Source organism: Marmota flaviventris, chromosome 18 (genome assembly GCF_047511675.1).
Source record: "Marmota flaviventris isolate mMarFla1 chromosome 18, mMarFla1.hap1, whole genome shotgun sequence".
NCBI classification, from domain to species: Eukaryota; Metazoa; Chordata; class Mammalia; order Rodentia; family Sciuridae; genus Marmota; species Marmota flaviventris.
Genome location: NC_092515.1, coordinates 49,534,583 through 49,556,034, shown reverse-complemented (window position 1 = coordinate 49,556,034; position 21,452 = coordinate 49,534,583). Strand labels below are relative to the sequence as shown.

At 48.4% G+C, this 21,452-nt stretch overlaps 1 protein-coding gene across 4 annotated transcripts in view; it reads right to left on the bottom strand.

Annotated features, from left to right (window-relative positions):
- The window catches only part of Zfhx3 (zinc finger homeobox 3), a 241,717-nt gene that overhangs the window by 90,527 nt on the left and 129,738 nt on the right, over positions 1-21,452 (bottom strand). For all 4 annotated transcript variants that reach the window (XR_011705362.1, XM_071604882.1, XM_027933041.2 and 1 more), the window contains exon 4: positions 4,654-4,885. Coding sequence is in view for 3 of the 4 variants with exons in the window: in XM_071604882.1 (XP_071460983.1) it covers positions 4,654-4,885 (232 nt within the window). In the remaining variant the exon portion in view is untranslated. The remainder of the gene's footprint in view (positions 1-4,653; positions 4,886-21,452) is intronic.

The following is a 21,452-nucleotide window of genomic DNA, read 5'->3' as shown; positions in this document are numbered from 1 at the left end:
ATTTCCAAATAATTTCTTTCTTTTGAGGCGCTTGGGATGAAACCCACATGTCTCACACGCGAGACAGGTGGTCTACTACTAAGCTACCGCCCCAGCCCTCGGAAAAAATATTTCTAACTTGAGAAGTTAAATGTAAAAGTGTGTTTCTCTCTTGGCCTTTCTCCTCTTTCTCCTCCTCCTCCAGTTTTCTCTTGCTCTCCTTGCCTTTGCTACTTTTTCTTTTTAAAAACTGGAAAACCAAGTGCATGTGTACGTGTGGGTGACCTGTGGAGTAAGAGTGGAAAGAAGACATCATGCTCTGCTAAGGACAACCCAGCTCAGGGCTCTGCCTGCCTGTGAACCCAAGGAGGAAGCTCCTTCCACCAGCAGGGCCATGTGGGGGTCGGTGCTGGCAGCTAAGGCTGACCCCTGTGGTGCAGGGGAGGACTTGCACATTATCTATCTAGCCAAGAGACCTCCTAAGGATTATGAAGCATCAGCAGCAGCAAATATGACTCTTAGCCATCACCAGAAAGTCCTGAAGGTTGGAAGAGACCTTCACAGTTTCCTTTACCTCGATTCCTTCCTCTAGACCCACAGGTTCATCTGGGCTGGCAGGCTTTGTAGTGAACTTGGTAGTGAACTTGGCTGGCTGGCAGACCGGTGAGTTATTCCACAGCATAATCATCACAGATTTTAAGCCAGTTTTTTTTTGCAAAAAAATTTGGGGTGCTACCATTATGTAAAGCGTTATTAAGATTATGTTGATATTACTTAGCAATCACTTATTACTGAACAGTCTTTGGTGCAAGACCAGGATGCATGGAATACTAGGAATATACGTTAAAGCAGTGGCAACAGGTAGAATTGGAAGAGGTATTTTTGTTGTCCACAGTGAAGATACCATTCCAGAGTTTGCGCCATCAGCTCTAGCAAGGGAGACCCTGATACCTTTAGAAAAGACCATGAGACTGTGGTATGAGGTCCAGAGCTTGGAAAAAGAAGGAAGTGCTTGCTGATGGCTTTTGCATAAAACTTTGTGGTGTGCAGACAACAGAGGAGAAAAAGTAAAAGCAGAAAGGGGAAGGAGCACTGTGGTCATGTAATGAGAGAAGGACAGGGCGCCGGCATCACAGCCTCCAGACAGCAGGACCACTGGCATCCAGCTTGGGGTTGGAGCAGGCAGGGCCCTGCCAGGGCTCCGAGGCTTCTAAGGGCTTCATGTGCATGTGACTGATGCTGCTAGTGGGAGGATCCCATCCTGATCCTTCTGCTAAAGAGCAGAGAACTGGGAGTACTTTACAAAGCCTGTGTTTACAAATTTGGAGGCTGATGATCTTAAATGTCTCAATTCTACCGGGCCCCAAATGTCCCTTTTCTTGAAGATATTCTTTCAAGTTTTAAAGAGTCAATCCCTGGGGACAGGGAGGTTATGTCTCAAGATGCATTCTCAGGCAGGGATTTCTAAAACAGAACCAAGTTCCTGTTAATGTTGGTTTGAGTAAGTATTACCTAATCATTTGCCCCTTCATCGTCAGTGGAGGGCAAACTTCACTGGAGCATGTGTGGGAGGGAGGGGGAGGGAGGGGGAGGGAGGGGAGGGAGGGGGAGGGAGGGGGAGGGAGGGGAGGGGGTGGGTGGAACAACATGACTGGAGGCCAAAGACAATACAAAAGGATTTTGAAATGTGGAAAGGAAGTCTGTCATCTTAACTGGAGTTGCTCATACACTTCAGGGGGGAAAAAACCCTAATATGCATTAAATGAGAGAAACCCAGAAGGCAGGGTGCAGGAAAGCAATTCCAGAGGGGACTGCATAAATAGAAGTATTACGTTATAAAACAGGGGACTGTCTGTTCCAGTCACAGACCCGGGTGAAGTGGCAGCTGTACACTATTTGGTTTGGGGCACCTCATTAATAATAAGGGAATTCTGAGCAGAGTGAAAGACAGAACTGAGGGGTGAAAGGGACCAGCTTTTAATGGAAGATTAAAACAATGACGTATGTGGAGCTGACAAAAAAAAAAAAAAAAAGAAAGAAAAAGAAAAAACCCCACAAATTCTGAATGAAATGGGTCTTCACACGCTGGTAGGAGGAAGGGGAATCCAGTGAAATGACTCAGCAGCAGAATAATGGGGAGAAGCAGAGCCAAACAGAGATCAAATTACCCTGGTGAGGAGCAAGGTCCCCCACAGCCAGGTGGCACCACTAGTGTCTGTGGGTCCCATTGCCACTGTGGCCCCAAGGGCCTCACAACAGAGGGAGGGGACCAGTGATGGAGCAGAAGAGGTGGAATGTAAACTTGAACCAGAAAAGCCACTTGAGAACACATGGAAAAGGACAGTCTCACCGTGAACTCAGTGACAGAGATGATCGTGGTCCCGACAGCTCTTTCCTGAAGAGAATGTGCCTTTTACAGTGACACAACCCTCAGCTCCCAGAGAAGGAGGAAAATCCCTCCACTGGGGCACCGCCTGTCACTGGGAACAGTGGTGTCATTCCCCTGGAGCAGGCACAGCCCAGGAGCTTGGGAGGATGCCCACAGGAGCCCGCGGGCAGGGAGCTCTGGAGGGGCTTGGAGGGGACGCCTCCAGGAGGAAATGGGGCTAACACAGAAACCGACAGCACACGGCGCTCGGAGATTAGGAACCATCTAATATGGCAGAGTAAGGTGAGCCATGAATTAATCATAGGTACCTAGAAAGCCAGGGAAAACAAAAAGTTGTACAAGAAGGTAAATGAAATTATAAGACTCTACATGGCTCAGCTGTGATGAATATTTATAGAGTTATAATAATGAAAACACTGAATATTAATATAACCCCAAATTATTATTTCTTCATAACAGAAGACGGAGGGAGGGGAAGATGTAGTGTGCAGGGGGCTGGTGAGTATGGGGAGGCCCCCGTGGGGGGGGGGAGGAGGCACAGGCCGGGTGGGGCACAGTGTCTGTTGGGGTGTGTGTATGTATGGAGAGTGTGTCAGCAGGTCTGTGGGGTATTGTAAGTATGGGGTGCAGTGTCCGTGTATTTGTTGGGTGCACTGGTGGAATGTGGAGGGTGTGGGGCCCTGTTATGGGGTGGTGTGTTTAAGATGAGGCTGGTGAGTGGGTGTGGTGTCTTGTGTGTTTGTGAACTGGTGTGGGGGGCGCCAGGGTGTAGGGGTCCCGTGTGGGGTCTGTGAGCTTGAAGATGAGCATGTGTGGCCTGGGTAGGAATGGGAGGGTTTACAGAAAGGCACACTAGTGAAACTGTCATTGTTCAAACTAGAAAGCCAAAAGATAATATTCAAAATCTTAAAAGAATCAAGACACGATAGTAGCAGCACGTTGGCCAATATGGAAATAAGTGGCGAAAGAATCATCCAACAATTGAAAGACATTCCCCTGGGGAACGGAAGGGTCCCACCATTTTTCATATTTCACATAACTTTAAAAACTATAAAAATGCATGATTTGGTAGCATTAAAACTAAAACCCCATGCAGCTTCATGGCCCAGTGGCTGAGAAGGTGCTACGGGAGACCGAGGGACAAGGAAGGGCACAGGGTGGCAGCAGCCAGGCACCTGGGAGGCCGTTTGAGGGCACTTGGCAATCTCTGGTCAAAGCTTCAAGAGGCTGAGGACTGAGGACCAGGGCCTGATGCCCAGTGACACTTACGTAAGGGGCAGGCTGAGGACCGAGAGCCAGGGACGAGCATGGACGACTGTCAAGAGAAGCAGAAGGATGACAAAGAAATGAGTTCTGGAGGGAAAGGAGGTTCCAGAAGGGACCAGGAAACCTTATCCAACAAAAACCAGCAGGCAGCCTCTGGGTTGGGCAAATCAAAGGCCACCGGTGCCCTTCCCAGGGGTGGTTTGGTAAAAGGAGAATACAGAAGATGGTTGGCCGAGGCATGGGCTGGAGACCAGCAATACGGATGGTTCTTCCAAGAATCCTGAAGACTCAGTCGTGGACAGAGTGAGGACTGAGGAGTAAGCGAGGGCTTTTTCTTTGTTGATTTTAGGACATCTTCTTCATTGCAAATGGCTCATGTAAAAAAAGAGAGAGTTTTCCTACTGGGTGTGCATGAAGCCAGGGAAACAATCTTAGTCACAAAGAGGAAGAAGGAAGAAAGGTGACCACAGATGAGATGGCAGGAGATGGAGAAAGAAGCATGACCACCAGAAGGTCTCAACTGGGTGAAGCGGCACACAGCCCAGACCCACTGAACAACAGGGAATCACTCTCAAATACTAACAGGGTTTTTATAACAAGTACGGGTTTTGATCCTCTCTGAAGTTCATTTTTAACAGACTTCAAGGCCACAAACTGCCTACTCCTAACACTGAGCAAGGCATGCAGCTTAGTATTTGCTAGGTCAGTCGGACCAATAACGGAATCCAGAGCACATGCTGGAGGAACCTAGGGACAGGGGCAGATCTTCTGGGCCCACTCTCCAGTAGTGGCTTGTAGCTTCCTTACACCCAAGCGTATCCGCAAAGTGAAGTGGTACTAAGTGTTATTAAAAGTAAATAAGTAAATAAATAAAGGCACCATGTGCCTTCCTTCCAGAACATACAGTCCCCTGAAAGTCCAGCAATGGCATGTCATCCCCCAACAGAAGACATGAGACGGTCCTTCAGAGGCCAATGCCCAGGTCCACCTTGGCCTCCTGTGCCCACAAGATGACTCACCTGGGTCAGTGGAGGGGCACCTGCGGATGGTGAAGATCTGCCCCAGGTCCTCGTCCTCCTCTGGAAGGCCCTTCTGCAGCCGCTGCAGCTTGCGCAGGCTCTCGCTGCGCTGGTGCTTCATGGAGCGCACGTGCTGGATGAGGTTGAGCTTGGCCTTGGTGGAGTAGTTGCACAGAACGCAGTGGTAGTAGCAGCTCTCGCCCTCCACGCCACTCTCATGCTGCTGCAGGTGCTGCAGGGACAAAGCAGAGGGGCATGCCCTGAGTCAGCTGCTGGAAGCCACCACCGCAACGCTCACAGCCAGAGGCGTGCCACTGGGGGACAGGCTGGAACAGCCAAACGGGATGATCCATGATAAGGTTCCTTAAAGGGTCCACTTCTCTAGCACCCTCTGAGGAGTGAGGCAACTCGCATTCCCATGTCCCCAATGCCCACTCACAGGTGGCTCTCCAGAGTGCTACTAACACCTCTCATCGACTGGGCCCTCCCAGGGTCACTCAATTTTTTTGTACCTTCTTTTATAACTTTCTGTTTTCCTGGCTTTCCCTAGTGCACCTTTCATTTTCCAAAAACCAGATTGGCAGATAGCACAGTCCACCAGCCAAATCTGACCCACTGCTCTCTCTCCCCCCAACCCTCTCTCTCCTCTCTCTCTCGTGGTACTGGGGACAGAACCCAGGGCCTTGTGCATACTAGGCAAGTGCTCTCTACACTGAGTAATATCCCCACCCAGCCCTCCACTGCCTGAGTTTGTATATAAGGTTTTATTGGAACACAACCACATCCACTGATTGATATACAACCTGTGGCTGCCTCAGAAGCATCAGAGTGAACGACAATGACAGAGATGGTAAGGCCCGTGGAGCTTAAAGCATCACAATCCGGCCCTTTTCAGACAAAGCCAGCTACCCTCTGCTTTGGTGACAACTGGAGGCCATCACACCATACAACATCCTAGGTCTATAAAACAGTGCCAAAGCTGCTGTCTGGCCTTTCCACAAGACAGACAATGAGGTGTTTGTATTTAAAATACAGTCTATTAGGAGGATCCAAAATTAGGATTTCCTCTGGATTAAAGAATGACAGAATATTTTCTCCAGAGTGGTTCCCTATCAATCTCTCATGGTCATCTGGCTCATCACTGGTCAATGTCATTGGTCATGGGGTTTATAGAGTGGTCACAATTATGTCCTCTGTTGTGTTTAGCAGACACAGTACTGAGTTCAGAGTATGAAGGCCCAAAGACCAGCAGGAAACAGCACACATAGGAATGATATGGGGGTACAAGTACAGTTGGCATCATGCAAAGAGTTAGCAGACCCCAGGCTTCTGTGCCTAGGATTCTTAAAGATCATCCAAGAATAAAATCCACCATGGTTTTGAGTCTCTGGAGAAAGTCATGAAAGCCGTGGCCCCTTTTCCCTAATAATCAGGGAACCAGCATGCTTCTGTGTACAAAGGCTGTCTTCTTCCTTGCAAATGGCTCATGTGAAGGGAAGAGGGAGTGTTTTCTACTGGGTGTGCATGAATCCAGGGAAACAATCTCAAAATGCATAAGTAACTAACCCAAGTCAACGCAGGTAGTGGGAGAGAAACAACCAGAACCTGGGGTTTACCCTCCCACCCACTCCCTCAAGCACTCAGCCTCCTTCTGGAGGAGCGAATTTAGATGATAATGCAAGTGTTTAATGTGTGCATTGATACTCTGACCTTCCCTTTTTCTCCTCACCAACTCATCTCCACCCCGTCACCCAAGCCTGGCCAGGTGCATGGCAAATGCCTTGGAATGGCTTTGCGTTGCTCATCTTCTTTCTGACCACAGTGCATCTGTCCCACGTCCATGCTTTGACAACAGTTTTGGATCCTGCTGGGATCCTTTCCTTGTACCGCTTATAATGCAAGACACGGAGAAGCTGCAGTGGTTGAAACACCCTGTGTCCACGTGAGGCCAAAAATACCAGAGTGGCTCTATGAGGGCGTCCCATCTAATGACACTGCCCAAGGCCCACACACTCAATTCAATAGTCTATGTCCACTGACAAAGTGTGAAAAAACCAGAAGCACACATGCACCTTGCTAGAGGACGAAATATAAATGTACCAACCAGGTGGCATAGCAAACTCACTAGAGGGGACTTGAGGCCCTCAAGCATGGGAGCCCACCAAAACATCCCACAATAAATTCTGCCAACCTGGAGGTCTGGATGCAAAGGGCTTCACAGGCACCAAGGGAGAATGATCACCCCACCCCCCAAATGGGTGACTCAACACACTCAAATATGTGGAGCTTGGAACAAAATAAAATCCCTTCCTGTAACAGCTGCCCTAGAATAATTTCACAACCAGGAGTTGAAAGAACCAGGAGAGCCCAGTGTTAAACGCTAAAAAAAATTACAAATGACAACAAAAAGCTAACTTTCTAAAAATAAATGGGAGCTGATTTTTAAGTGGTTTATCTTCGTCATGCCTCTCCACAGACAGGGCTCCCTGCACAGGACTTTGGAAGGAGGGCAAGCACCAAGGCCATGTTTTCTGGTGGCCACACTCCTGGGGAGAAGGACGGTCTGATATGGTAGAGGTGAAGGAAAAGGTGAGCCTGCCCAAGTTCATTCTCCCCCACTTCTTCACAGGCCCCCTCAAAAGGCAAAAGCCCCGGTGGGATAGTCCTGGGAGCAACCACATGACCTGGAACGGAGAGCGGGAAACATGTGCAAGTACCAGGAACTAATGTCATGGGTCACTGAGACCCCAGGAATTCTGCTTGTTAAAGCTTCAGCTAAAACTGAGTGAATAAAAATAACCACAGTCCAAAGCAATACATTTCATCAAGGGGATTTGAGTAGTATCATGAGCTATGAAATCAGAGCAAGAGTCACGAAAGCCTCATCTTCCAAACCCATATTACCTTCCCATGAAACAGGATTTCCTTGCAATGAGGCACTGAATTTTAAACACAAAATTTTAATATGTATGGGAGGATTCGACTCCAAATGGCTGGGGTTTCCAGTCTCTGAGCCAGAAGACAGGGATATCATGGCCAAAGAGAGCTGGATGGGAACTGAGATGTCAAATGTCTTTTGTCCTCAAATCCAAGGGCTCCTGTGTGATAAAGCTATATAAATCTTGAATTGAAATAAACATGGTACTGATAACTCTTGCTTTAAAAAAAAAATGATGAAGATATTTCGAAACCACTCTATCCTGGAGCTCATGCTGCTCAACAGCAATCTCTTATACCACCACAAATTCCTTTGTCTGTAATTTGAGGGTCATTTCAGAAAGGAAATAGCCATACCCCACCAACCATGAAGAAAAGAATAAAAGGAAATGAGGAAACCAGGGCCACAGTCTCTTCCACTGATAAAGGGCATAGGGAACATTTAGGGTCTTGTCTTAGTAACTGATATAAAAGTTTAATTCAAACTTCCAAACTTGCTTTTTTACTCCAAGTTCATTCTCCAATATACTAAAAATAAATAAATAAATAAAATAAAAATTCAGGATCAACTATGTCTGGTTTGCTAAAAGACATCCGCTGACGACAGTCACATCCCACCTCAAACTTCCAGTTAGAACCTGGGTCTACTGATGATTCGTGTGGTAAGTCCTGTTCTCCTTTCTTGCTACTTCTCAGGCTGTCCAACCCAGAGGAAATGAACCCAGAGCCAGCAGCAGGGCCCTCACCTCTGGGTTCTTCTCCCCACCACCCAGTGATTTTTCGGTCTTGAATGGGTCAATTGCTGCTATTGGCCAGCTCCCTCCTGAGTGGCACTGGCTTCAGAATGCCACCCTCAGAACCTGCATGACATGAACCAGCAGCAGAAGGTACGGCTCAGGAGGTAGAAGGGAACTCCATGGGGCAAGTCAGCCAGCCAAGGACATGCTTTCCCTGTAGAAGAGCAGAGATGTTTTCATTTGGAGAAGGAGGGAGAATAATTTGTTCCTGACCCAGCTAATTAGAATACCCTCAATTGGGATCACAATGTATTTAATTAAATTCACTGTAATATATGAAGAATTCACCAAGGCACAAATCCCAGTGGTACACTCAATACTGGAGCTGCCTCCTCTCAGAGTTCTTGCTCTCCTCGCCAGCCAGGAAATTTTTCTCCCACGCAAATCCTGGATTCCCCGACGCTCCGCCCCTATCACAGGGCTCTCCCCATGGGGAGCAGAGGGGCCCAGGCTTTGCTTTACTTCATCCTCTTTTCTTTACTCTGTGTTCACGATGCCTCCCTGCCTTCCTCTGTCAGCTCCAGAGTGTGGTTTTCAAAAAATGAAAGAAAACGTTAACTTGGGCTATGGTTAGCGCGCTGCAGCACGGGATCCCCAGGGACCCACCGAGGGCTGGCGATGGAGCCCATTTGCTGGGGTTTGTTTCAGCTCCGTTCTAAGAGTCTGCAACATGTGTGTGTAAATAAACACACATACCCACAATATGCCCAACCCTAAGGGCTTTACCTGCAGGAGATTCAGGCAGTGACAGTGGTGACAAAGAGGACTTGCCAGTGGGTATGAGAAGGCATCTGTTGGGCTCAAATACTATTGTGAGACTATATCACTGGGACCCAGGGAAGCAACAGGGGGCTCCTGGCTCACTTTAAAAAAAAAGGAGGGGTGGTGGCCCAGGCATGGTGGCGCATGCCTGTAATCCCAGCAGCTAGGGAGGATGAGGCAGGAGGATCACAAGTTCAAAGCCAGCCTCAGCAACCTGGTGAGACCCTGTCTCAAATTAAAAACTAAAGAGGGCTGGGGATGTGGCTCAGTGGTTAAGTGCCCCTGGGTTTAAACCCCAGAACCAAAAAAAAAAGGGTGGGTGGGTGGGTGAGGGGCTGGAGACATAGCTCACCAGTAGAGAGAGCACTTGCCTAGTACTTTCTCAAGGCCCTGGGTTTGATTCCCCAGTACCATTAAAAAAAAAAAAAAAACCCCAACATTTCCCACACACTACTACTGAGGAAGGGTGACCTCCTGAATAAGAAATGAAGAAAGGAAGGTCAAGCAGCTAAACAATGAAGAGCTACAACTGAGGTCCACCCACACCTGCTCAGCCTGGGCAGCCTCTGCCAACAGCCTTGAATCCCACTGAAGTTTCCCTGGCTCACTGGCTGGTTTAAAAGCACCCATGGGGGCGGGGGCTGGGGCTCAGTGGTAGAGCACTTGCATAGCACATGTGAGGCACTGGGTTCAGTCCTTAGCACCACATAAAAACAAACAAAATAAAGGTATTATGTCCACCCACAACTAAAATACACACACACACACACACACACACACACACAGAGCACCCATGGGGGATAGAGATGTGGCTCAGTGGTAGAGCACTTGCCTTGTATGTATAAGGCCCTGCGTTCAATCCCCAGCACACCACATGGAAGAGTAAATAAATAAATGTGCCTGCAAAAGGCTGGGTTACAAGTACTGCATAGGTGCAATCAGTTTTTACTGGAAGAAATTTCTATGCTTTGACAACACAATTCACTTCCTAAAAGCTGAGAAGTACCTAAAGGAAGGAAAGAAGACCCAGTTTTACACATATATGGAAGCAGAAAAAGAGCTCAACAATCTCCATCTTCACCCAATTAACAGTGTGCAGCAGAGACCAGACCATCCTCGGGGCGAGCCATTAGGAACGTGGGTGACAAGCATGTGGCGGCCAGTCCCCACTGCTGGGAATGTCGGGGGCAGGCTTGCTCGCCCAGGCCAGAGAGCTTTCTTGCACCTCTTTCTGTTCTTCCACAGCTACTCATGTTCTCAAATGCTCGTCCCTGTAGCTGGACAATGACACCCTATGTCCCTGAGATGGACACGTGTGAGGTCCCACGTCCGTCTCTGTGACTTCCCTTCTACGTCTGGTTCAGGGAGAAGAACCCAGAAAGGAAAGGCGCTCCCCATAGTAAGAGGCGCCTGCGACAGTGAGCCTGGCACTCAAAATGAGCGCAAAAGGCAAATTAATAATTAAAATAGAAATGAAGGAACAGAGACCAGGCTGTGTGGCTTCGTGGGATTCTACCCCATTAGTATGTGGCACTCATTCACCCTGGCCAAATACTGAAAGTCAAAGAGGGTTCTTGTTAGAAAATAATTCATCGTGAAAATCAAAAAAATGTGTTCCTGTTACTTGTTTCCCTGGAAAACCAACCAACTTCTGTCAGAGAACATTGATTTCTATAAATCTGGAGGGGCCCCAGCTCCCTCCTCCTCCCCAATAATAGGAAACTTCTAACATCTGGTTTTTCATGCATGGAATGCAAAATATTGATCAAGTTTTGTCACGGCCTCCCCTTTAAAGTAGAAATGGACAAAGTACATTCTGACACACGCGCGCCCGATTCACAAAGGATGTCTCCTCAGAGATGCACCATGCCCGCACCTACCCTCGCTGCACTTCAGGGTGCAAGTGACATAACCCCATTCTGAGGCAGCTCCCAGGCATCGCTCTGAGCAAGTGGGCTACCCTAGGGGAAACCCTGCGGTGGGACCTTCTTGGAAGGCCCCTGAGACACCTGGTTAGACCCAAAGACAAAGGCAGGTGGGAGGGCCTTCATGGACCCTCCTTGGTCCACAAAGCTGAGGGCTCCTCTTGCGGAGGAGAGGCCACTGGCACAACACCCCCCTGGAGGATAAGAGTGCTAACCACAGCCTGCCAAAGCTTGAGGTTCTCGTTGGGGAAAGGGTATGAAATCTCACCAGCAAACCTGGGGAGAAAGAATGGGAAGAAGGTGGGATCCACACTTAGCCGGCTGTTTTTCCTAAATAAAGAGTAAGCAGGTGATCCCTTGCCACTGGGCACGTACACCACCTCCCCTTGGCGAAGCACCTACACAAACTGTTTGATTTTCTCTTCACAGCCCCATGAGGTGGGCTGCATTTGGCTCATGTCCTTGAAGGAACTGGAAGTTCAGACAGGTTATGTGATGGCCTCAAGGTCTCACCGAGCATGTAGCAGTCAAGAGGGGGACCTGGGACTCAGTCCAAGTCCACAGCCAGCAAAGGACACTGTGCTGATCTTGGGCCTTCTGAACCCCGGACTCTCCAGATCCAGGCATTCACCTTGAAGTCCTAAAAAAGGAATCCTTTCAGATGCACTGAACCCGGGGGACGGGGCAGTTAATTTTTTAATCGGTGCGGTTGAGTTAGCTTCAGATTTAACGTCACATTTTTAAGAAGATGCGTGAAAGGTCAACCTAAATATATACATATTTTCTTGTTTAATCTTGGCTTTTCATCCACTCATGCCCTCGTCCTTGGCACATGCTAATTTAGTCCTATTTCGCTGTAGGAGTCCTGCAGATACCGGAAGATATAAGCCCCAACCACGATTTAGAAGAAAAAAAAGGGAAAAGAAGCAAAAACGCTCCCTAGATCCATCTGTTTGGGTGGCTCTGCCCTATTTTTTGGTTTCTAGGCCAGATTCTTCGTGTCCTGGAACAAGCCACGATGGTTCCCTCTCAGTATCTGAGCTCCAGGGCCGGAGCTGAGACTTCCCATTCTTGCGTCTTTCCCCTACACGAACGACACTGTCTGACTCAAAAGTCTCGGTATCAGTGGCCCTGAGCTGTACAGTAAATCTTAGAAGAAAAATCATGGTCTAAGACTGAAGCTCTGCTGGGCTCCACCTGCCTGGGCTCTGAATGTTTTGTGGAAAAATACAAACAAGGACACTTGGGGACATGTCAATGCCTTAGCATAACAGATTTCATATCCCTCTTAGTAAAACTCCATAAAGGAGTGTGGTGTCACTATCTGCACATGGGGAGGAAGCTCATCAGGCTCACAGGGGTCCTTCCTAAAAAAGGTGCCCGTCAGAGCACGGCACCATAAGCAAAATGAGGGCTGGTACCATGACAGTCAAATCAGAGCCTGCAGAGCTCAGAGTAGGTGGGTGAGTGGTTCTAAGTGTCCCCACGGAGCCAACACTGTACTAACCAACCTCCAGGAACAACCCAAAACTCCCGGGATCTGAGAATCACCCCCTCCACCAAGACAGAAGACAGGTGAACGGTGACCTTCTCCATCCACAGAGGTGTACTTCTTCCCTAGCGCCACTCCCCAGCCCTCAAACAACTCCTCAAACATAAAGAGGGGCCACAATACACATTCGACACTGAACATCTCTAACATCAAACTGCTGTCAATAATGCTGGCTTAAGCACACTCCAGGTTAAGACAGCACCACCAGGAGGATTCAATGGGGGCAATTCATATGAAAAGCTTAATACAGTATACCTGTCACACAGTTACCCTAATAAACAAGGATGCTATTATTACTTACATTTATTTTTGACACTAGTCTTTGGGATTAGGGATGGAAATGAACTTCATATTTGACATTTCCCTCTTTGGAATCCCCATCCCTTCCCAGATTTCAAAGAGGAACCCCACAGTTGACAGTAAGAAAATCTGTGATATATCAAAATTATGACATGGACAGGGGATCCTAAGTGCATATTGGCCTACTTCTTCGTTATAAAAAGTGCTGAATTTTTCCTTTAAGTAACTCCCCCAAAGTCTTGCTGCTGGTGCAGGCAGAGCCAGGATCCAAATCCTATGACTGTGCCCTTGCCACAAAACCTATCAGTTCACTGGATCGCTATGCCCCTTGGGATGCCCATATACTAGAAATGAACAGCACATGCCAACATCTCAGGAAAGAACCAGGGGATGGAGAAAACTCGGTCAATATGGTTGGTAATCACTTTTCTGATTCCCCAAAATTCATGCAAAAGGGTTTGCTTATTTCTTTCTCCAACCCCATGATAATCCACTCTGTGGTCCAAACAGGTGTACCACTTCATATGTAAAATGAAGATATTTATATTTTCCCAGTCTTCCTCAGAACCCATTTTTAAAACCACATGAAAAAAAATACGTGAAAATCCTTTGGAAGACGTGAAGGACTACCCAAATACTTAGCACTGTCATGGTCACTGTATCGTGAGCCCAGATCTTGCTTTGTCACTGGTGAGGGGTGATAGGCTAAGGTGGGCCTGGTGGCTTATGATGCAACTGGTGTTCCGGCCCAGCGGTTCTCTAACTTGAGCATGCATTAGAAGCACTTGGGGGGTTTGTTACAACACTGAAGGCCAGGCCCCTCCCTTCCAGGGTATCTGATTCAGCAGGTCTGGGTGGGACCCAATAATCTGCATCTCCCAGTTGACATTGCTGTGGCTTGGATAGCAACTGCTAGGGGAAAAGAGACCTCAGTCAGGAAATGGACATGCTCCACTAGAGGGAGGAGAAACTGCAAGACCTGAAATCTCTGCTCTTGTCTTTTCCCAGAGACTGTTTCAGATTCTAGGAAGGTGCACCAGATAAATCATGCAATGTCTGCACTCAAGAATTCACCTCCTTAATGAAAAAGTCACCCAGAAGCCGCTGCCCGCTACTGGCCTGCTCCAGATACTTCATAAAAGTCAGAATTGGCTCTATTCATCTTCCTCTCCCCGTTCACACCTGCAGTCTAAAACTTCCTGGGGCTGTGGTGGGAAGCGTGACTCTTGATGGCAAAGCGCGAGGCATCACTTCTTTCCCCCTTGCTCTGCATCCTGCTGGGTGCACCTGTCCAGATGTCGTGCTGGAACAGAGCCTGTGGAAGAATTTCAACCAAACACGAGAAAAAAATGTGATGGTCTTTAAAATTCCTCCCAAGCTCTTGAACTTTCGGGCTGCTGCTGCTAAGAGCATGAATGTGGCGCTCAGACCCAGAGGCTTCTCCCAAGCTCCCGCGATTTGCTGACAAAAACCCCTCATCACTTTCATTATGAGAGAAGACAGGGGCAGCGGGTGTGACAGGGACGGGGGATATGGAGTACCCACAGGGCTGACTTCTTCTTCGTAAGAATTGATTGATTTTTTAATCTTATTTCCTTTCTCTCTTGAACTAAAATGGAAAAGTGATGGGACGGGGGCAGGAGTTTCCCTTTGCACAAGTGCCTCTGGTGGCCATCATTCTGGCTGCTGCCAGAGTTTTGCCCTTTTCCCTTAAATCATGGGTTTTGCTGAAGGTTGAAAGGGACACTTACACGTGGGGAAGGGGGACAAGGGACCAACAGGGGGAAAAAGAGAAAAATGCTTCTTTGAGGAAGCAGCTCAGTCTGAGCCAAGAGGCCAGGACACGGCCATCTACAGAGGACAGCCACGTGGTGACTTGGGCTTGGCGAACGATGACACGGCTAGTTTCTCTGCTCTGCTTTTGGGCTCCCCCTCCCCCATAAATAACCCAGAAAAACACCCTGAGCCCTGAGTTTTGCTCTCCTTCCCCCGCTTTTTAAGTCTCATTAAAAAGCCGATATTGTTCGGCCTCAAGATGGAGGGCTCAGCATGGATTTTACTGAACGTTAAATCAACCAGCAAGCGCAGCCAGCAAACTCTGTGGCACTTTAACTTTAAATAATGCAATAATTATTGAATTTCCTTTTTATAACTGAAGTGCTGGAATGTAAACAATGGGGCTGTAATTGCAGGAAGGGGGGATCAATAGAGGCAATCGTTTTCAGCCATGTTAATTGTAAATACAATTGCTCCAAGATGTCAGCCTTGTTCTTCTTGCTCCCAGAATCATCCTAACGGATGACAGAGTCCAACTTTCCCATTACAGCTGTTCGTTCCTTTAAGAGGTTCTCAATCAGGTCTGATCAATCTGTCAAGATAATGCATGGAGTAAGTAAGACTCTTCCAAACACAGGCTTCCAATCAATAGCCTGGACCAGCTTAATGAGGTGGGGCTAAGGCCCAGAGGGAGGTAACAGCCCCCAGCTTGTGCCTAGGTTTGGCAGGCATGGCCCTGATAAACAGATCAGCCCTTAATGAGGACATTAGTTATGCATGCTTCAGCAAGCAGCAAGGCACCCATCCCTTGGGACAGACGGACAGAAAACAAAATAGATTAACAGAAAACAATATGGTGCCAAATTAGGTCTAACTGAAGACTTTTCCCTCCTTCTCCTGCTTTCCTTAATTGTTCAGCAGAGTGGAGGACATCAATTAATCATTCCAGTGGGCAGGAGCTCAAAGACCCGGAGCATCCCATGGGCTAGGGGACCTCTGGGTATCTGTTCACTTCCCTCAAGCTGTCCCTGAAGATTAACACCCTCATTTCCTCACATCCTTTCCGGATCCCAAAGGGGCGGGCGGGTCTCTCAGGGAAGGGCCCCAGCATCGACCAGCAGGGGAAAAGGACAAGGCTGAACCCTGAAGTCTGGCAGCCACACAGGTGGGCTGGGGCCTGGAGACAGAGGAGAGCCAACTGCAGCTCCGTGGGGCTGAGGCCCAAGATTCTAAGACCCAAATCTGGTACTGAGAACCACCGCGCCTGCGCGGAAGAGGAGGTGGGAAGCCGCGAGTCTTGCAAGCCACTTCTCAGGGACCCGCGCCCTGCAAGGTGTGCAGATGCTGGAGGGGCTGATTCCTCACAAAGCTGGCAAGGAAGGCTCCCCAGAGAGGCTGGAGAGGGGCTGTCCCCATGACGGGTGGGGAAAGGTGTCCACTGCAGAAGTCCTTGAGAAAAAGCCACGCTGAAGGAAGGTTCTGTCAAGAATCCAGCAATTCCTTTTCCCAGGGGACGCTCAGCTTTCATCAAGGTTTTCAAAGGGCCTCCCTGGACCCCTGGTATCAGCACTGCCAGGAAACGAGACATGCAGATTCCCAGGCCCTATCCAGGTCCACAGACGTGGCGGGGAGCAGGAGGGGGAGAAATGTGGTTTCAACAAGGCCCCCAGGTCTGTCTGATGCAAGCTCATTTTGTGACCACTGTCTTAGACCATGGGCCAGGCAAGGCAGTGAGATGACGTTCTGATATGTTAGAGACGTAGTTGGCCAGCTGGTTCTTTCTCAATCAGAAGTAGCTCCGTGTTGAAGACATATCTAGAAAACTGTTTCTTTCCCTGAAGTTTGGCTCACACGAGGAACTATTTACTCTAGCCACTACCTACCTGCTTCCAAAAACAAGGTCTCTGGGAATAAAAGAATCCAAAAGAATATAAAGGTTGTGTGAGAATTCCGGTTTATTAATTGGAAAAGAAGGTGGAGTGGGTTATGCTACTGAATTTCAAAAGTTAATAGTCCCATATTGTGACTGAAGTAAAATGACAATAACTGGGTTTTGTGGTTTTTTAAAGGTATGGGAGACCAACCAGCAGACTAAAAGAAAATAAATATTTAACACAAATAACCAGGTTCCTCCACTATACCAAGGCCCAGCTCATGGGCCACTGAGGCCCCAGACACTTCCTACCTCCCAGGCTCCCAGGCTCAGTCTCTGGCTCACTGGGCCCCACAGTCTGACAGAGGCAGTTCTCAGGCTGCACTGACCCCACCAGGCTGCAGGCCAGCCCTGGCCTTCTGCCACACCATGAGCAGCATCTCCCAGGCTGGGGCCAAGGTGTATCTTTCTATCCTCAGCACAGCCCCTGATCCATAGCAGGTCCTTAAAAATTGTTGGCTGAAGGTCTGAACAAATGGAAAATCCTCTCACGCTCAGATCCAGTGCAAACCCACCTCCCCCACCCCAGACTTGAAGCCTCCGCTCCAGTTCCCATTTGACCTACCAACTCGGACCTTTCCAATTTTGGTAATTTTTCCTGCTTGAAAACCCTCCCCAAGGCCTTCTTGACAGGCCAAAAATGCCAGGGAATTTGCAAGCTCAGCTGAGGGCACTTCCACCAGAAGCCCTTCCCCAACACACCTGACAGAAAACCATCTCCCTGCCTCTGGGGTCCCACGGCATGAGGCGACCCTGTTGGTGCCCACCACAAATCACTCCTTCGCACACTTGCTTCACACAGGACTTTCCATTCCCTGGTAACTGAGAGGGGAGGTGGGGACTGGAGAGAATAAGTATGTTTGCTAATATTTACTGCTTATTTAAATAAGATTTTAGGGCAGGAGGTAGTAAAGGTGAATGAATGTACTCAGTGACTTGCTTTTTTTTTTTTGGTATGTGGTGACAAAAGACCTTCCCCTCCCAATCAGCCAACATGTCATCCAGCCAGAGGACATCCATATTCTACACTTCCATTTCTTCTACAGGCCTAGTTAGGTTCTCCATCTAGGTTTATTATCACTATGCTGTTTTACTATTAGTTGGCAAGTAACTGCAAGATTTGGATATACACTGGGAAACATCTAGGACATGAAAAACAAAATCACAGAGGACAGGAGAGACAGCAGCCTACCCAGATGCCTCTCCAGGGGAGTCGTAACTCAAGCTGTCAGAACCCAGGACATGCACTGGTGGGGTCTATGACACCTTAATAGATAAAAACAATTGCTACATATTTTGGTGCTAAACATAAAGGTCTATCAAAGCCAATGGAGCCATGTGAAAGTGCTCAGACACCTGCAAGACGGGGCCAAAAGGGCACTCCCAGAACACATAGACCGCAGCTCCACCGTCCCCAGCTCTGATAAGTCAGAGTGGGGAGGACTCCTCCATGTACACATGTACACCACACACGAACATCATCATTTTCTGACTGGCTCCTATATGACTGGCTGAGAACCACTGCTGTCTGGACCCTGAGACATGGCAGTATGCATGTTTACCTTCCTCTATTTTCAAATTCCAGGACCCGTGAGGAAGGGACCATTCCCCACAGGGGTTTAGGAGCTAGATGCCCAGATGTGCTCTACCCATCTGCTAATGCCTCCTACTCCCTACAGATCCTCCCAGGGACGGCCAATCACCCTGATCCAGCCTCTGCCACCTGGTTCTGCTCTTAAGCCCCCAGTGACACGAGATACAAGGTCAGTCAGCGAAAAAAAAAAATTAAACTTATTTCTAAATGGTGAAATACAGGGAAGTGTTTCATTGGCTAGCCCACACTGACCAAAACAGCTTCTCCTCATGGTATAAGTTTGCCGTTCCAACAGCCCAAGAAACGGTGATGAGCCAGGAAGAAGCCAATCTGCTGGGCAAGGTGGCCAGGGAGGGGCAGGACACCTATTTCACTCTGGACAGATGACAGTTCACAAAACCTGCTGGAGGGCCAGGAGGGATTTTCCTCAGTGAAACTCAAGTTTAAAAACAAAAAACAAACAAACAACAACAACAACAACAAAAAACTACTTCTAAAGAACTGGCAAGTGGTTGGAAAGCAATGCATTTGAGCAAAATGGTGGGGACCAGAGAGAGGACGGCTACAATCCTGCCAACCACAAAGCACCAGGAAGCTATGCACACTATACACGTCAGTAGTTTCTATGCGGCGGGGACATGGTAACATCTGGACTGAGACCTGCTGGGCACCTTCCTGGGCTACAGTATTAAGAGGCAGCCAGGCGCTCATCACCCCCACCAAATGGCAGATGAAGTCTTTTTGGAGTCTCAAGCCAGCAGCCTGCTCTCCCAGTATTCATATAGTCCATGGGTGCCCTTTTTAAAAGGCTAAAATCTTAAAACACAAATCTTTCAGTGACCTTTCCCTGTTATAAAAACCTAAGGCCAAAAGAACCCCAGGCCAGCCCCAGCTGACGGCAGCACCTGGATTCTTGTAGTGGGGACTCTTCTGGCTTCCACTCCTCTATTCCCCATTCGCCTGTCCACATTCCCGCTTCCTGCTACCCACTTTCACCTCCCGCGAGAATGAGAGAGAACATATGTCATCTCTAAAAACTTTTGACATCATTTCCTCTCTGTAAGTGACAAAGGTCCTCCACTACAGGTCTCTTCACTGGTCCCCTGCACCACCCTTGTCTGCAGGGGCTGCACCAGCTCTGTCCTAACGGCCCACTGTGTGTGCAGGTACACGCACCTGGGCACTGGCGCACGCCACCCCTCCCTTGCGCACTTCCATCCAGCTCATCCCAGGTCCTCCCTCCCCAGCGCCCCACCTCCCACCCTGTTTCTATCTGCAATGGTGCAAAAGTTCCTCCTCGGAACTCAAAGTCTGGATCACTCCGAGGCCTTTCTACACTGCTGTTCTGTGGCTGGTTAGGGACTACATGTACACAGCACATTGGCCCTCGAGGGCAGAAGGTTCTTGAAGGTAGGGACAGTGCGTCCTCCCACTCAGTGCTCGACACCCAGGAGCCACGCCAAGGACCAGAGGCTCTGACACTAAGTCATCTCCAGCGCAAAATGAGGAATCATGCAACATACACTCAAGGGGCCATGAGGCTGGGGGAGTAAAGCCAGGTGAACGTGCTTCATAGATGGTGAAGCAAAATGATAAAGCAGAGTTGTCAGGTGGTGATGATCTGGTCCAGAGGGGCTTGAAGACTCGGGGAGCCTTGCCCACTTCCTGATTTCACTGGGGTCCTTGGTCCACACAAAGACGAATTAATTACTCGATCGCCCGTTCACTTACCTCGCTAATGAAATCACTGGTTGTGCTGGGGAAGAACCTGTTAGGAGGACTGCCTTGCCTCTGGGTGTACATCCTGCTGGTGCCAGCTGCATTCCCCAGCGCCAACATGACTCATGAGATGACACAAATTGCCAACAGGCTTTGTTATTACGTGACCTTCAGCAAGTCACCCTTCCGTCCCCGCTTCAGCACTAGGAGCTGGATGGCAACACTAGGAACCTACTTGATGGCATTATCATGAGGAATGATGATGGAGCACGGTACTAATGACTGGGAAGCACTCCGTCTTTGTAGAGAGCTATATTACTTAACATTTAGAATAATACCCACTGTTTCAGGTTGAGAAAGCATTCAGATTTTAGCTAAACTGAAGGCTGCACACATCCACTAATGAGCAGCGTCCTTCCCACAGAAATGTTGAAAGCTACTCAGTCTCCTGAATAAAATGACTAGCAGTACATTAGCGAGGGGCTGAGGCAGGGTTAGTTACCATGAAACCAGGGTCATTGCATTCAACATCTAATAAGCAAATTCTTCAGATCACAGAAATAAACCAGAGCCAGCCAAGCTGACAACAATTGCGTTTTTAAGGATGGTGTGGGTAGAATAATGTCTTAGTCCACAGCTTCCCCAGGATTCATTAAAATACAGCCTCACAGAAGACACATTTCTCTTACTTAGACCAGGGATCACCAAACTTTTTCCTGTGAACGTCCAGATGGTAAATATCTTGGGTGCTGAGGGCCATATCCTCTCTGTCACAACAACTCAGCTCCATGGGCATGGCACAAGAGCAGTGATGGATGATAGGCAAGAGGATAAGTGCGGCTGTTTTCCAATAAAACTTTATTTATAAAAGTAAGTGGCTGAGCTGGTCAGTGACACATACATACAATCCAAGCAACTCGGGAGGCTGAGGCAGGAGGATTACAAGTTAGAGGCCAGCCTGGGCAATTTAGCAAGATCGTGTCTTGGCATTCAAGAAAGAAAATAGAAATAAAAAAGGAGAATAAGAAGATAACACAAACAGGACTAGGGATGTAACTCAGTGGTACAGTACCCCTCGGTTCAATCCCCAGCATTTCCCTCACACACACAGAAAAGAAGCAGATGGCTGGCTGGATTTCCCCCTCTGTGGATAGTATGCTGATGCATGATCCAAGTTGAAAAATTGACCCAACCGTTTGGAATATCACATGCCTGGTCTCAAGGAAGAGGGGCGAAGACACGCTGTACGCACACATGCGCATTCTTTACTAAGCAAAACAAGTTTCTCGTGACTTTCGAAACTTAGTAAAAGTCAGGCTTGAAAACGTCACATAAAAATTAGCTGTTTTTAAACTGAAGGTCAACACCTACTCAAGAATCATTCAGCTCTGAATTATGAAATGACCTGAGAACAATTCACCTTCATCCTTGTTTCCACACTCCCAACGTAAGGCCCTCTGCCCGAGAGTGCTTCTACCACGCACCCTGGTGCTCAAGTGGTCTG